Raw genomic sequence first — 18,157 nt, 5'->3', positions numbered from 1 at the left:
CTTTCAATTAAAAGAAGACTTTTTCAGACAAACAAAATCTGAGAGAATTCACCACCACCAGCCATATACCATAGAAAATGTTAAAGGAAGTACTTCAGACAGAAGAAAAATAATGCCAGACAAAAATATGGATCTATACAAAACAATGGTAAATATGTGGGTAAATATAAAACATATTTCACAGCAACTAAAAAAGAAAAAATGTAATTGATTTTTTAAAGCAAAAATATTAAAAATGTATTGCAGAGTTTATAACATACATAGATGTAAAATGTATGACAACAGCACGCAGAATAGGAGAGAAGAAATGGAAGTATACTGTTTTAGGGTTCTTAACTCTATATGTGAAGTGGTTTAATGAAAAACATGGTCAAAGAAAAGTGCCCCTCACAGTGTCTGAAACATTCAATGAATGAAACACTTCAGGCAGAAGTGAAAATACATATAAAGCCTGGAGGAAAAAGTACAGTTGGGGTATATGAAGATCAGTAAAGGAGCCATGATATCAGGATCTGAGTGAGACCACAGGAAAGCAGTTAAGAGATGAGGCCAGATCATGGAGGGCCATGTAAACCATTTTAATGATTTTTGAAGGTTTATGATATATAATGCCAAAGTAAAATAAAGGCAATTTATTACAGAACAATATTTAAATATTAATCCGAACTCAGTCATCATGCCTACTAGAAATGCCAGGAGTTAAAGGAGGGAGAGAACTTCATAATTAACATGGTACACAGAACCCTACTCATTAGAATCCCTAGATGTATGCCCCTGAAGTCACTTTACTATTTCACAAAGGTCATATGAAATTGATTTTTATGGATAATTATGTTGAGTAGGATTTTCTGTCTAATGAAATTGAAGTACTGCCTACACATAAACGTCAAGAGCCAAGTTGTCAGTAGGAGTAGAAGAAGGCATGAGCATGTTATCCAAAAACAGAAGTGTAAATTTTGTCCACCTTTCTTTCACCTGTCTCTCTTTCAGTATTAATAACAAATACCAGTAAAACAATAAACATAGAGGGCTGCACAAAATGCAAAGAAAAATGTTGAAAAAAGGACTCCATCAATAGCAAAAAGTGTCCCTTAAAAAATGGACTTGAGAATTCTGTTAACAGATTACGAGAATTAATTAATTAAAAGAATTAACAGAATTCTCAAGTCACCTAGGTTTTTACTTAAGCAAAACACTGTCAAACAAAAAAGCACTTGTCTCCTTCCTTAATAGCCCTTTGACTACCATCCTTAAGCAGCTTCCTTAAGTAGTTGCAGTGGGATGTCTGATTTAATATCTCTCCTCACCAGGACATAAGCTCCATGAATGCAGGTAGTGTGCTTTTTTTGTTCATTTCTGTCTCCCTGGTAGCCAACACATTGTACGGCCCACAGGAGATACTCAATACATGTGTGGTAAATAACTGGATCATGATAACTCTATAAGATGGAATTATTACCTTTTAATGACTGCAAATGCTGAAACAGCAAATTTAACTGTAAATGATCAACACAGAATCTACTATAAAGATTCTCAGCTACAGTAATAACAATAATGGTAGTAATAATAAAAATAGCTAATATTTACTAAAGCAATAGTCTCAGTATGTGAGACTGCTTTACATGGTTTATTTCATTTAATCACAATAACTTCATAAAGTAATAGCGTTGTTTCTATTTTATATATGGGTAAACTAAGGCTTAAAGAAGGTAAATAACTTGCATGGTCACACAGCTGGTGGGTGTGTTTGGGATTTGAACTTTGCATCTGACTCCATAGCCAAAAAAAAACAACAACAAAGGAAACTGAGGTCAGGAAGCTGGAAGCTGTTGCAATGAATTTTGGGAAACAGGAAAGTTTTACAGTTTGAAGCAAGTAACATGGGAAAACCTAGAACTAGAGTAGAATTATTAAAAAATATCTGGTACAACAGTGTCAGTGATGCTGTACTATTTCACACTACATATTCTACATTTCACACCCTTACATCTTTAAGTTCAAAACAATAAAATGGATGGAACCACTAATATGACCTTATATATCTTATTTCTTTTATAAGTAAGAATCTGAAGACAAAGAGGGTAAAGTGCTGTACTAAAAGTCAGAGTAAGAATCAGATCACCTGTTTTTGTTTCTTTAGACTATGTTGCCTCTTAAGATTATCTTTACATGGCCTACTTTATAGAATTAAATAAATCTCATAAAATTAAGAGACATCCAGTATCAGCATTTAAAAACTTACCTCTTCCTTGAACTTAAAGCTTGAGTCCTAAATATTAACTGTCATGAAAAATAAGAGACCCAAGAGGAAATACAACAATCACAATAGCAACTGAGACCCAGGATTTGCTATCTGATTCTTGCTATCCCAAATTACCCAAAGTAAGATATCACAATCATATGCATTTCTAGTATACGAATACAGACCATCATACAACTTCCTTTGAATGAAATAGTCAGAATCATGAAATGGGAAAATAACTTTAAAAGAATCAGAGATTATATACCATTCATAAGAATATATTTACTTCAATAAAATATTACTGGGATAAAAACACTCTTTCCCTTTGGGGAAAATGTTCAAGGAAACATTTCTTACCATAAATAAAATTTTATATCATATAAATGCAGTAACATCTCAAAGATACCTGGATATTGATATATTCTGGTTCATATATATAGTGCATTCTCCCATTAAGATACTGCTACAAACCAATAATCTGAAATACTTGTTTTCAGCTGAATAAGCCATTTTAAGCTGAATAAAAATCATAACCATTACTAAAAATTACTCACAAGACTAATAATTACTCTGAAATAAGGTAGTTTTTCCCCTTCCAAACAGTCCCTCTGTTCCTTCTCCTAAGTAGGTTCTTTTATTAATATTACAAGATTTAAATAGTAATTATAGACAATATCTTACTGAGAAGATTAAACCGAAGAAAGTACATCAATATCAATCATTCTGGGCTGTCCTGACATTAGAGTATAATATTGCTATTGTCATTCAAATTCCTGATTTCTCAGGGGAAATGACAAATACACTCAGTGATGTTTTTATCTTTATCTCCAGAATCCCAAGATCAAAAAATTCTAAGAGTAGGGCTTCCCTGTTGGCGCAGTGGTTGAGAGTCCACCTGCCGATGCAGGGGACACGGGTTCATGCCCTGGTCTGGGAAGATCCCACATGCCGCGGAGCGGCTGGGCCCGTGAGCCATGGCTGCTGAGCCTGCGCGTCCGGAGCCTGTGCTCCGCAACGGGAGAGGCCACAACAGTGAGAGGCCCGCGTACCGCAAAAAAAAAAAAAAAAAATTCTAAGAGTAAATGTATAGTATATAAAAAAATTGCATGTATGGTATTTTCAAAGCACAGTATAGCACAGAAATATAATGTTGTACACATGAAACATATAATGTTATAAACCAATGTTACCTCAATAAAAAATAAAAGAAAAAGATGAGGCTTTTTTTTTTAAAAAAAGTTTTTTACCAAAGGGAAATATGGCTTACCTCAGATATGTACATAAAACATTAATGTCCTCAACTACTACTTGCTACCAAATTCAGTACTACCTGATGTTGTATGAGAATGTAACTCAGGATCAAGGCTACTGTAAGATATGCCTCCACGAGTCTCTTCATCTTATATACAATAAAACTATAATATAATGTGCATTAATAAAGGTAGTTGCTTCTAACCATATTTTTTAAAAAGTCAATCAAACACACAAAAGAAGGAAAATGTAAAAAGGGGAGATTTAAGAAATGGGAAACATCTGTCACTGGTTGAATAAATGATGTTAAGATAATTACAGTGGGGGGGACCTTCAAGATGGCAGAGGAGTAAGACGTGGAGATCACCATCCTCCCTGCAAAATACTTCAAAAAAAAAAAATCTCCGTGTGGAACAACTCCTACAGAACAACTACAGAACGCTGGCAGAAGACCTCAGACTTCCCAAAAGGCAAGAAACTCACACCTGGGTAGGGCAAAAGAAAAAGCAGAGACAAAAGAATACGGACAGGACCTGCACCCCTGGGAGGGAGCTGTGAAGGAGGAAAAGTTTCCATACACTAGGAAGCCCCTTCACTGGTGGAGATATGGGGTGAGATGGGGAGAAGATTCGGAGCCACAAAGGACAGCGCAGCAACAGGGGTGCAGAGGGCAAAGCGGAGAGATTCCCACACAGAGGATCGGTGCCGACCAGCATTCAACAGCCTGAGAGGCTTGTCTGCTCACCTGCTGGGGGGGATGGGGGCTGGGAGATGAGGCTCCAGCTTCAGAGGTCAGATCCCAGGGAGAGGACTGGGGCTGGCTGCGTGAACACGGTCTGAAGGGCGTGTGTTCACCACAGCTAGCAGGGAGGGAGTCCAGAAAAAGTCTGGAACTGCTTAAGAGGCAAGAGACAAATGTTTCGGGGTGCACGAGGAGAGGGGATTCAGATCACTGCCTAAATGAGCTCCAGAGAAGGGTGCGAACCACGGTTATCAGCACAGACAGCAGAGGTAGGCATGAAACACTAAGGCTGCTGCTGTAGCCACCAAGAAGCCTGTGTGCAAGCACAAGTCACTATCCACACCTCCTCTCCCAGGAGCCTGTGCAACCCACCACTGCCAGGGTCCCGTGATCCAGGGACAACTTTCCCAGGAAAACACATGGTGCACCTCAGGCTGGTGAAACGTCACGCCAGCCTCCTCCACTGCAGGCTTGCCCTGCATTCTGCACCCGTCCCTGCCCCTGGCCTGAGTGAGCCAGAACCCCCTAATCAGCCACTCCTTTAACCCCATCCTGTCTGGGCAAAGAACAGATGCCAGAGGGCGACCTACACGCAGAGGCAGGGCCAAATCCAAAGCTGAACCCCAGGAGCTGTGCAAACAAAGAAGAGAAAGGGAAATCTCTCCCAGCAGCCTCAAGAGCAACAGATTAAATCTCTGCAATCAACTTGATGTACCCTGCACCTCTGGAATACCTGAATAGGCAATGGATCATCCCAAAACGGAGGCAGTAGACTTTGGGAATAACTGTAGACTTGGGGGTTGCTTTCTGCATCAATTTGTTTCTGGTTTTATGTTTATCTTAGTTTAGTACTTAGAGCTTATTATCACTGGTAGATTTGTTTATTGATTTGGTTGCTCTCTTCCTATTATATATGTATTTTTTCTTTTTTTCCCTCCTTTCTTCTCTTTTTGGGAGTGTGTGTGTGTATGCTTCTTGTGTGATTTTGTCCGTATAGGTTTGCTTTTACCATTTGTCCTAGGATTCTGTCCGTTTTTTTCTTTTTCTTTCTTGTTTTAGTATAGTTTTTAGCACTTGTTATCATTGGTGGATTAGTTTATTGGTTTGGTTGCTCTCTTCTTTCTTTTGGATTTTTATAACATTTTAATATTTGTATTTTAATAATATATTTTAATTATTTTATTTTATTTAGTTTTTCTTTCTTTTTTTTTTCCTCCCTTTTCTTCTGAGACATCTGGTTGACAGGGTCTTGGTGCTCTGGTCGGGTGTCAGGCCTGAGCCTCTGAGGTGGGAGGCTGACTTCAGGACACTGGTTCCCCAAGGACCTCCCAGCCCCACATAATATCAATCGGCGAGAGCTCTCCCAGAGATCTCTGTTTCAACACTAAGACCCAGCTCCACTCAATTACCAGTTCCACTCTACGACCAGGATGCCCATGCCAAACAACTAGCAAGACAGGAACACAACCCCACACATTAGCAGATAGGCTGCCTAAAATCATAATAAGCTCACAGACACCCCAAATCACACCACCAGATGTGGTCCTTCCCATCAGAAAGGCAAGATCCAGCCTCATCCACCAGAACACAGGCACCAGTCCCCTGCACGAGTAAGCCTACACAACCCACTGAACCAACCTTAGCCACTGGGGGCAGACACCAAAAACAACGGGAACTACAAACCTGCAGCCTGCGAAAAGGAGACCCCAAACAAGGTAAGTTAAGCAAAATGAGAAGATAGAGAAACACATAGCCGATGAAGGAGTAAGGTAAAAACCCACCAGACCAAACAAATGAAGATGAAATAGGCAGTCTACCAGAAAAAGAATTCAGAGTACTTATAGTTAAGATGATAAAAATCATGGAAATAGAATGGAGAAAATACAAGAAACGTTAAACAAGGACCTAGAAGAACTAAACAGCAAACAATGATGAACAACGAAATAAATGATATTAAAAATTCTCTACAAGGAATCAAAAGCAGAATAACTGAGGCAGAAAATGGATAAGTGACCTGGAAGATAAAATAGTGGAAATAACTACCACAGAGCAGAATAAAGAAAAAAGAATGAAAAGAATTGAGGACATTCTCAGAGACCTCTGGGACAACATTAAATGCCCCAAAATTCGAATTATAGGGATCCCAGAAGAAGAAGAGAAAAAGGACTGAGAAAACATTTGAATAGATTATAGTCGAAAAATTCCCTAATATGGGAAAGGAAGTAGTCAATCAAGTCCAGGAAGCACAGAGAGCCCCATACAAGATAAATCCAAGGAGAAACACACCAAGACACATATTTATAAAGCTATCAAAAATTAGATACAAAGGAAAAATATTAAAAGCAGCAAGAGAAAAGCAACAAATAACATACAAGGAAATCCCCATAAGGTTAACAGCTAATCTTTCAGCAGAAACTCCGGAAGCCAGATGGGTGTGGCAGGACATATTTAAAGTGATGAAAGGGACAAACCTACAACCAAGATAACTCTTCCCAGGAGGGAGGGAGATGCAACAGTGAGGAGATATGGGGATATATGTATATGTATGGCTGATTCACTTGGTTATAAAGCAGAAACTAACACACCACTGTAAAGCAATTATACTCCAAAAAAGATGTTAAAAAAAAAAAGATTACTCTACCCAGCAAGGACCACATTCAGATTTAATGGGGAAATTAAAACCTTTACAGACAAGCAAAAGTTAAGAGAATTCAGCACCACCAAACCAGCTTTACAACCAATGCTAAAGGAACTTCTATAGGCAGGAAACACAAGAGAAGGAAAAGACCTACAATAACAAACCCAAAACAATTAAGAAAACGGTAATAGGAACATACATATCGATAATTACCTTAAATGTAAATGGATTAAATCCTCCAACCAAAAGACACAGAAAGCTGAAAGCATACAAAAACAAAACCTGTATCTAGGCTGTCTACAAGAGACCCACTTCAGACCTAGGGACACATACAGACTGAAAGTGGGGGGATGGAAAAAGATATTCCATTCAAACGGTAATCAAAAGAAAGCTGGAGTAGCAATTCTCATATCAGACAAAATAGACTTTAAAATAAAGAATATTACAAGAGACAAAGAAGGACACTACATAATGATCAAGGGATCAATCCAAGAAGAAGATATAACAATTGTAACTATTTATACACCCAACATAGGAGCACCTCAATATATAGGGCAAATGCTAACAGCCATAAAAGGGGAAATCAACAATAACAAAATAATAGTAGAGGACTTTAACACCCCACTTTCACCATGGACAGATCATCCAAGATGAAAATAAATACGGAAACACAAGCTTTAAAAGACACATTAAACAAGATGGACTTAACTGATATTTATAGAACATTCCATCCAAAAACAACAGAATACACTTTCTTCTCAAGTGCTCATGGAATGTTCTCCAGGATAGATCATATCTTGGGTCACACATCAAGACTTGGTAAATTTAAGAAAACTGAAATCGTATCAAGTATCTTTTCCAACCACAACACTATGAAAGTAGATATCAATTACAGGAAAAAATATATAAAGAATACAAATAGATGGAGGCTAAACAATACGCTATTAAATAACCAAGAGATCACTGAAGAAATCAAAGAGGAAATCAAAAAACACCTAGAAACAAATGACAATGAAAACATGATGACCCAAAACCTATGTGAAGCAGCAAAAGCAGTTCTAAGAGGGAAGTTTATAGCAACACAATCCTACCTCAAGGAAAAAGAAAAACCTCAAATAAACAACCTAACTTTACACCTTAAGCAATTAGAGAAAGAAGAACAAAAAAAACCCAAAGCTAGCAGAAGGAAAGGACTGATAAAGACCAGACCAGAAATAAATGAAAAAGAAATGAAGGAAACAATAGCAAGGATCAATAAAACGTAAAACTGGTTCTTTGAGAAGATAAACAAAATTGATAAACTATTAGCAAGACTCATCAAGAAAAAAGGGAGAAGACTCAAATCAATAGAATTAGAAATGAAAAAGGAGAACTAATAACTGACACTGCAGAAATACAAAGGATCACGAGAGATTACTAAAAACAATTATATACCAATAAAATGGAAAACCTGGAAGAAATGGACAAATTCTTAGAAAAGCACAACCTTCCAAGACTGAACCAAGAAGAAACAGAAAATATAAACAGACCAATCTCAAGCACTGAAATTGAAACTGTGATTAAAAATCTTCCAACAAACAAAAGCCCAGGACCAGATGGCTTCACAGGCAAATTCTAACATTTACACAAGAGCTAACACCTATCCTTCTCAAACTCTTCCAAAATATAACAGAGGGAGGAACACTCCCAAACTCATTCTATAAGGCCACCATCACCCTGATACGAAAATTGGACAAAGATGTCACAAACAAAAAAACTACAGGCCAGTATCACTAATGAACACACATGCAAAAATCCTCAACAAAACACTAGCAAACAGAAATCAACAGCATATTGAAAGGATCATACACCATGATCAAGTGGGGTTTATCCCAGGAATGCAAGGATTCTTCAATATATGCAAATCAATCAATGTGATAAACTGTATTAACAAATTGAAGGAGAAAAACCATATGATCATCTCAATAGACGCAGAAAAAGCTTTTGACAAAATTCAACACCCATTTATGATAAAACCTCTCCAGAAAGTAGGCATAGAGGGAACCTACCTCAACATACTAAAGGCCATATATGACAAGCCCACAGCCAACATCGTTCTCAATGGTGAAAAACTGAAACCATTTCCACTAAGATCAGGAACAACAAGGTTGCCCACTATCATCACTATTATTCTACATAGTTTTGGAAGTTTTGGCCACAGCAATCAGAGAAGAAAAATAAGTAAAAGGAATCCAAATCAGAAAAGAAGAAGTAAAACTGTTACTGTTTGCAGATGACATGATACTATACATAGAGAATCCTAAAGATGCTACCAGAAAACTACTAGAGCTAATCAATGAATTTGGTAAAGTAGCAGGATACAAAATTAATGCACAGAAATCTCTTGCATTCCTATACACTAATGATGAAAAATCTGAAAGAGAAATAAGGAAACATTCCCATTTACGACTACAACAAAAAGAATAAAGTATCTAGGAATAAACCTACCTAAGAAGACAGAAGATCTGTATGCAGAAAACCATAAGACACTGATGAAAGAAATTAAAGATGATACAAACAGATGCAGAGATATACCATGTTCTTGGATTGGAAGAATCAACATTGTGAAAATGACTATACTACCCAAAGCAATCTACAGATTCAATTGCAATTCCTATCAAACTACCAATGGCATCTTTCACAGAACTACAACAAAAAATTTCACAATTTGTATGGAAACACAAAAGACCCTGAATAGACAAAGCAATTTTGAGAAAGAAAAGCAGAGCTGGAGGAATCAGGCTCCCTGACTTCAGACTATACTACAAAGCTACACTTATCAAGAAAGTATGGTACTGGCACAAAGACAGAAATATATATCAATGGAACAGGATAGAAAGCCCAGAGATAAACCCACACACATATGGTCACTTATTTTTGATAAAGGAGGCAAGAATATACAATGGAGAAAAGACAGCCTCTCCATTAATTGGTGCTGGGAAAACTGGACAGCTACATGTAAAAGAATGAAATTAGAACACTCCCTAACACCATACACAAAAATAAACTCAAAACGGCTTAAAGCCCTAAATGTAAGGCCAGATACTGTAAAACTCTTAGAGGAAAACATAGGCAGAACACTCTTTGACATAAATCACAGCAAGATTCTTTTTGACCTATCCCCTAGAGAAATGGAAATAAAAACAAAACTAAACAAACGGGACCTAATGAACCCTAAAAGCTTTTGCACAGCAAAGGACATCATAAACAAGACAAAAAGACAACCCTCAGAATGGGAGAAAATATTTGCAAATGAAGCAACAACAAAGGATTAATCTCCAAAATTTACAAGCAGCTCATGCAGCTCAACATCAAAAAAACAAACAACCCAATCCAAAAATGGGCAGAAGATATACAGACTGCCAACAAACACATGAAAGGATGCTCAACATCACTAATCATTAGAGAAATGTAAATCAAAACTACAGTGAGCTATTACCTCACACCAGTCAGGATGGCCATCATCAAAAAATTTACAAACAATAAATGCTGGAGAGGATGTGGAGAAAAGTGAACTCTCTTGCACTGTTGGTGGGAATGTAAATTGATACAGCCACTATGGAGAACAGTATAGTTCTTAAAAACCTAAAAATAGAACTACCATACAACGCCGGAAATCCCACTACTGGGCATATACCCTGAGAAAACCATAATTTAAAAAGAGTCGTGTACCACAGTGTTCACTGCAGCTCTATTTACAATAGCCAGGACACGGAAGCAACCTAAGTGTCCATCGACAGATGAATGGATAAAGAAGATGTGGCACATATATGCAATGGAGTATTACTCAGCCATAAAAAGAAACGAAATAGAGTTATTTGTAGTGAGGTGGATGGACCTAGAGACTGTCATATAGAGTGAAGTGAGTCAGAAAGAGAAAAACAAATACCATATGATAACACATGCATATGCAATCTAAAAAAAAAAAAAAGGTTCTGAAGAACCTAGCAGCAGGACACGAATAAAGACACAGATGTAGAGAATGGACTTGAAGACACAGGGAGGGGGAAGTGTAAGCTGGGACGAAGTTAGAAAGTGGCATGGACATAGATACACTACCAAATGTAAAATAGATAGCTAGTGGAAAGCAGCTGCATAGCACAGGGAGATCAGCTTGGTGCTTTGTGTCCACCTAGAGTCGTTGGCTAGGGAGGGTGGGAGGGAGACTCAAGAGGGAGGCGATATGGGGATATATGTATACGTATAGCTGATTCACTTTGTTATACAGCAGAAACTAACACACCATTGTAAAGCAATTATACTCCAACAGAGATGTTAAAAGAAATAAAAATAATAGGTAATAGCTAAATTCATAAGCCCTAAGAATTTGAGATGAGGTAATAAATTTAATTAGAAAGCATACAAATAGTCATCAAAAATTGTAGCATAGTCAGACAGAAAAAGACAAACATCGTATGATATCACTTATATGTGGAATCTAAAAAAATGATACAAATGAACTTCCTTACAAAACAGAAACAGACTCACAGATTTAGAAAACACACTTACTGTTACCGAAAGGGAAACGGGGTGGGGGGGAGAGATAAATTAGGAATTTGGGATTAACATATACGCACACTACAATATATAAAATAGATAACCAACAAGGACTTGTTTTATAGCTCAGGGAACTCTACTCAATATTCTGTAATAACCTGAATGGGAAAAGAATCTGGACAAGAATAGATATATGTATATGTATAACTGAATCACTTTGCTGTATACCTGAAACTGACACCACATTGTAAATCAACTATACTCCAATATAAAATGAAAATTTTAAAAATTAATAAAAAAGATAAGAACACATTTTAAAATGTCTTCCATTTAAGAAAAGAAAGAGCATAACTCTAAAATCAGGAAGCTAACAAGATTAAAGTTCGATAACCTACAGCAAAAGAACACTCTGGTTCCTCTAAAGAAGGGTGGATCACTACCAGTATGCTGAATGCAAAATATAACATCTCATTATTGGTCTTTACTATGTAGGGCTAAATAAGACAAAGGCTCAGGTCATTTCTTAAAGTAGGTTGAAAGGAAAGGGCATAGAGAAGTGAGGAGAAGGGAATCTAGTTTCATTGTCAGGAATAGTGAACTTTATGCAAAAAAAAAAAGCCAAAATTCTCTATAAAATAATGTGGGGGATGAGGCAGGCCACCAGCACAAACGTATCTAATTTGATAAAAGGCGAAAGAAACTAACTTTGATTAAATATCTATTATGTATTATTTTAGGAAACATTCAGTTTATCTGAATATAGTCTTGTTTTCAAGAATGAATTCACTGCCCTCTGAACAACTCCCTTTAAGTCTAACCATTTATTCAGTCTCTATCGCATTGTCAGATGATTCTATCTGCATTTGTAGCATTAAGTAGACACTAACTACCGCTATGAAGTTACATTAAGAACTATTTGCTCTCAACTTTTTAAAGCATTTTGGACAGTCTTCCACCCTGAGAATTTTATAATGTTCATAGATAATATCAAAATGTGTCAATATCTCAGCAAAGTGTTTTTTTGATTCCTGTATATTTTTGTTTCATAAATGAAATAGCATCATATTTTTAAAACTGACCCAGTGGCACTGAGGGATAAAAAATGCCTCAGTCACTGGTATGATCAGTTGGCAATTGGCAGAATCATGAATACTTCAAGCAATACTTTCATGATTATAAATTATACTGAGATCTACAAGATTTGAGATACACAAGCTGTTTTCAGTACCAATGCTTTACATTTATTTTGATACTTACGTTATACTCAGACACGACTCCTTTATAAATTTCATAAAACTCTTCAACATTAACTCGATCCATGTTGAACTATATTTAAAAAAAAAAACAAAAACATAAGCCAACCAACACAATAGAATGAGCCACACTTAGCACTCAACATTTATGATCTCTTGGATATATTTCCTTTAAAATGTAAACCTTGAACAAATTAAACAGTCTTTGAAGAAAAAGTGTTAAAGTTCAGATCATCAATAACAAATTATTGTTTATTAAAAATAAAAAATTATTTATAACATTTGAGTACTTAAATATATCAAGCATTGCTCTAGGTCCTGTAGGTACATCATCTCAGTTAACCGTAAAAATCACCCTACAAGGTAAGTAATGTTAACAGCCCCCATTTACAGATGAGGTGAAGACTCAGAGGGGTTATGTAGCCTTCAGTACTTGGCATTCCATCTTAAGCAGTCTGATCTCACTGACCATACTCTCAGCCACTACACTCTACCTCGCTGAAAAAAACCTCATTCCTGGTACAGAAACGACTTATGTATCTATACAATGTAATGTTGTTTATCAATAGATTAGTGGCACAAATAAGAAGCACAGGGAGATCAGCTCGATGCTTTGTGACGACCTAGAGGGGTGGGATAGGGAGGGTGGGAGGGAGGGGATATGGGGATATATTTATACATATAGCGACGACCTAGAGGGGTGGGATAGGGAGGGTGGGAGGGAGGGGATATGGGGATATATTTATACATATAGCTGATTTGCTTTGTTGTACAGCAGAAACTAACACAACATTGTAAAGCAATTATACTCCAATAAAGATGTAAAAATAAATGAATAAATAAAAATAAAATTAAAAAAAATTTTTTTAAAGAAATATTACTAAAGAAAAGTTCTTCAAATTTTGTAGAGGGGGCTGGAAATAATACCCTTTTCCTCCCAAGCATTCAGAAAAATCCCTAGTCTGGCTCAAAATAAAGCACTGACACCATTCATCTGGAAATCCTACTCCTCTTCAAAAAGAATTGTCAGAATATGCTAATAAGGTAAACCTACATGAGTCATTCTTATCCAGGCTGGATTCAAAACTTAGAAATAAAATTTCATTAAGTTCTACCATCTCAAGAACCAGAACCTTAAATTTTTAAAAAATAGCCTCAGACTTCCCAATTTTGTTTTCCTCCCTACTTTGCTTCTTTATTGTTGCCAGGATTGAAGATCACTAAGAAGTTTCTACCAAGACAATAGTTCAAACTAGGAAGATTTATTTTCATAGGCAACATAACTATTACAGGGAGGGAATTTTGTTTGATTTCAGTATATTATTTGATATTCATACAAATTCTTATATTACTAATACCATAAAATAATAACAGAAAATATAATTTATTAAATACTTAGTAACTTGTACCGGAAATTCTACAAAGTATTGTGTAGGGTTATTTCATTTATTCCATGAAATAATCCATTAAGGCAAATAATATTCTCATTGCCTAGCTGAGAAAACTGAAGATAAGAATGCTTAAAATCTGGCCAAGTTCACATACCTAGAAAGCAGAAGACACATGATTCAGAAATAGAGCTTTCTGATTCCAAAAATCACAACACGATTGCCACTAAACTACCATGCCTCCCCCATAAGTTCAATTGATTCTTTTTTTTTTAATTATTTTTTTTCACTGAGTACCTACTATGGACAATCACTATTCTAGGTTGTAGGCCTAGAGTTAGATCAATGATTAATTCTAAAATTTCCACAAGGATTACTACTTAAGGAGGCTTAGGTAGGTCCTATAACCCTGCGACTACATAACCAGGCTAATACTTTGAGAACGTTTTGGCTAACAATTTCATTATAGTCCTGGCTAAGATTCTTCAATTATTAACTTCCTCATCAGTCTCCAAGTTGTGCCTGATAACTCTGTAAACTAGCTGATATTTCTGATCTTTTCTCAGCTTATTAACATTCCCACCAATCTGGGATACAAAATAGGCAGAACCTCAGTTAGTGTCCTGACCTCTGATTTTGGGTGATCCTAAGACTTCATAGAAATGAAAAGCAGTTCCTTTTCAGAAAAAGAGCAAATAAATTATATTGGTAAGAAAATTCTTTCCAAAACTGGCATTTCAGTGTCATAATAATGCAAATTTGCTGGCCTTCAAAAATTGTAAAATGTAAAGACAGACTAATTAAAGATGATTTTAAACCCTAAAACAACACTAAAAAATTTTTTAGAGGTATAAGTAATAAATCGATAGTGGAAATAAAATGGAATCATTAAAAAAATCCCCATTAATGCAAAAAAAAGAGGAAAAATGAAACAAAAACAAAAAACAATTGTAAAATGTAAATTATTTGATTCCTATAATAATTTGTGCCCAATTTATCATCAAATGCACTGATAAGTATAGCACAAAGATATAGAGGGACTCTATAGAAGTTAATATTGTTTCTTCAGTGAAGGGTTTCCGAGAAATGTGCCAGCAGGGCAATTTTGAATGATTGTGGGCTCCGGAGATCCAGTGGTATGACTGCCAACAGAGGGGCTGAAATGTGCTAACTCCAAAGAAGATCCTGAGGGAAACTCCAGAAACCAACAAAGGTCCTGGGAAAAATCTGAATTGATTCTCTTCTTAGTCACAAATCCAGACAACAGAAAATTCATTACAACTACTTAGCTTAATTCTATATTTTGTTTGGAGGAACTAAATGTATTGTTTCAGTCTGCATTTATTTTGCAACTAAAGTTCCAGGAATTACATAAACCTGCTTTATAAGCTTAAATTAGATGTACCATTAGAATATTAGTTCTCTTAGTGAGAGATTATATAGGTAAAGTCAGTTCAAAAATATTTTTTTACTATAAGGTTATCAAGTTCAACAAATATATCTTTTTATTTTTAATGCATTGAGTTCACAAGTACACAGAGAAAATTCAGTGTAAAAAATTTTCAAGCATACTTCAAAAAAAAACACAGTTCCTCAGTAAGTTATGACCCATTGCAAACTACCTACCATCTGCATAGCTGAAATTTCAAAACCTGCATCTCGGATAGCCATCAGAATCTTTCCCAGCAGTCCTGAAAATACAGAACAAATGAGTGCAAAAAATATAAAATTTCTAAGGCATTTTAGTTTTAGAGAAATGCAAATTTTCTATATCAAATTACTTTGCTTACATTCTATAGGAAGGAATCACATATTTCTGAGGGAAACTAAACCCCTAATACTGTAATCCCATTTGATTCACTTAGTAAAGTGCTTCAGGAATACCAACAATGATCTTGAAGATTATGCAAAAAACTTTTAAGTTACTATTGCCTGTAAGGACCCTGAGGGCTAGTGATGTAAAGAATATGAAAATCAAACAATTAAAGTAATATTACCAAAAAAAATGAAATGTTCAAGTACCAGATACAGAAGGAGTTCACAGGAGCAGTTCAAAGAAGGAGAAATATCAAATTACAACTGAAGAGGGGAACAGAAGCTTCAAGGGGATATGAGAGCATGAACTGGCCCTTAAAGGCTATAGGTAGATGGCATTATATAGGGACAGAGGTATAAAAAGAGACAAGGCATAATTCTGGGAAAACTGTGAATATGTGTACAGAATAGTAAGAAGTCAAAAAAGAAAAAGATAAAAAAGGAAAAGAGACTTAATCCAAATTGATAAAGGCCTTAGATATCAACATGAGGAATTTGGTCTTTATCCCACGAATAGCAACATTTATAATGGTGTTTGTAGACTCTGGAGGTCTAGAACTGATTTTTTAGATTCCATTAGTCTTCTATAAAAATCTCCTAAGTTTCTTTTTTTCAAGTGAACTAAAATTCTCTCTCTCTCTCTCTCTCATACACACATACACACACACACACTCCATATTCTGGATCATCTTGATGTTCACCTAATAACCCCAAAAAAACAAGTAGTATCAGTGCCCGAATGTGCATTTTTATTTACTATCTTACTGCTGCCAAATAGGCTATTTTAATTGTAGCTGGCTGAGGGATGAAAAAAAAAAAAAAAAAAAAGACAAGGACAGATCTATTTCTTGAATATGTTTGTACCAAGTGAAGGCCAAATGATACCATAATATGCTGTAGAAACAAAGGTTTCTCAGAAGTTTCAAGAGTAGAATAGGCCCAGTGGTGCAGTGGTTAAGACTTCAAGCTCCCAATGCAGGGGGCCCGGGTTCGATCCCTGGTCAGGGAACTAGATCCCACATGCATGCTGCAACTAAGAGTTTGCATGCCGCAACTAAGGAGCCCACCTGCTGCAACTAAGACCCAGTGCAACCTAATTAATTAATTAAAAAAATAAAAGAGTAGAATAGGCCTGTGCCAAACTCAGAGCACTTAGTACCATATTCACGTTGAGCTTACTGATTACGTTTCAGCAAACATCTTTTGTCACATTAATGTTAACTTCACGTTGAGCTTACTGATTACGTTTCAGCAAACATCTTTTGTCACATTAATGTTAACTTAAATTTTATCCATTTTATAGTTTTGTTTGTAATGAATTTGTAAACTGTTTTAGTTACACAATTTTATGTACAAGCGTTTATATTTCGTTGTATATTTAAGTCACATTATAATTAAGATATTTTATGTCAACACTGGGAATCCATGAGAAAATTTTTCCTTCAAAAGAAACATTGCCAAAAAAAAAAAAAGAAAGAAACACTGCCAAAAGAAATGGATCACTGAAAATGTTGAACAGGAGAATACAGGATAAATACAGTATTTTAGGAAGACTACTAATGTAATAATAATGGGCAAGCTGGTCTGAAGAAAAGAATAAGGGATAGAAAGAATAGCAAAGGCCGTTGAAGTCATCTACTGTGCTGACTAGACTTGGATGGCAGTAGTAGAGAAATAAAGAAGTAATGAATATAAGATATTTCCAAACAAAAAGTAACAAGACTAAAGTAACAAGACTCAAGTGAACATAGAGTGTGAACATGAAGGAATAAAGGTTTTGAGTCTAAGTAACTAGAAGAATGATAGCACTTTTAAGAAGAAAACAAGCTAAGAAACCAAATTAAGAAAAAAGTGAATGATTCTGGACATAGAAACAGAATTTTAGAGCAGAATGCTAACCAGCATTTGAGAAGACAGTATATCCAACGGCAATAAAAATCATCAAGGAATGAATGAATAAACTCCCTATACTACATTGGTAATATGGGGTTGTATTCCAATAGACAGACAGATATAATGAGGCTACAGAGAGGTTAGAGCTGAAGTGATGAGAATAGATGACTGTTTGACAAAAAGAAGGGCAAAAGCAAAAAAAGAGTTGGGAGGAATGAGTTTTGAGAAAATATCTAAAGTTTGGGGACATGTAAAAGGATACTTGCAAAAGAATAAAGAAGGAAAATATTATACTAGTATCAAAAGAAGGAGGAAATTCTTAGAATACAGGGATAGTTAAGAATTAAAGGAGATTAAGCACCTTGGAACTAAGATAAATCCTTTGGCTTAAGCAAGATG

General features: G+C 35.9%; 1 protein-coding gene across 4 annotated transcripts in view; it reads right to left on the bottom strand.

Moving 5' to 3' along the window:
- Window positions 1-18,157, bottom strand: part of NME7 (NME/NM23 family member 7) — a 260,881-nt gene that overhangs the window by 139,888 nt on the left and 102,836 nt on the right. For all 4 annotated transcript variants that reach the window (XM_022560184.2, XM_089911417.1, XM_089911404.1 and 1 more), the window contains 2 exons: window positions 15,677-15,741; window positions 12,667-12,735 (listed from right to left, as the gene is read on the bottom strand). In XM_022560184.2, coding sequence (XP_022415892.1) covers window positions 12,667-12,735; window positions 15,677-15,741 — 134 coding nt within the window. The remainder of the gene's footprint in view (window positions 1-12,666; window positions 12,736-15,676; window positions 15,742-18,157) is intronic.

The sequence above is a fragment of the Delphinapterus leucas genome, chromosome 1, assembly GCF_059928025.1.
Source record: "Delphinapterus leucas isolate spDelLeu-1000000601 "Yukka" chromosome 1, BTC_Dleu_Yukka2, whole genome shotgun sequence".
Classification (NCBI taxonomy): Eukaryota; Metazoa; Chordata; class Mammalia; order Artiodactyla; family Monodontidae; genus Delphinapterus; species Delphinapterus leucas.
This window is presented reverse-complemented; position numbering and strand designations above follow the sequence as displayed.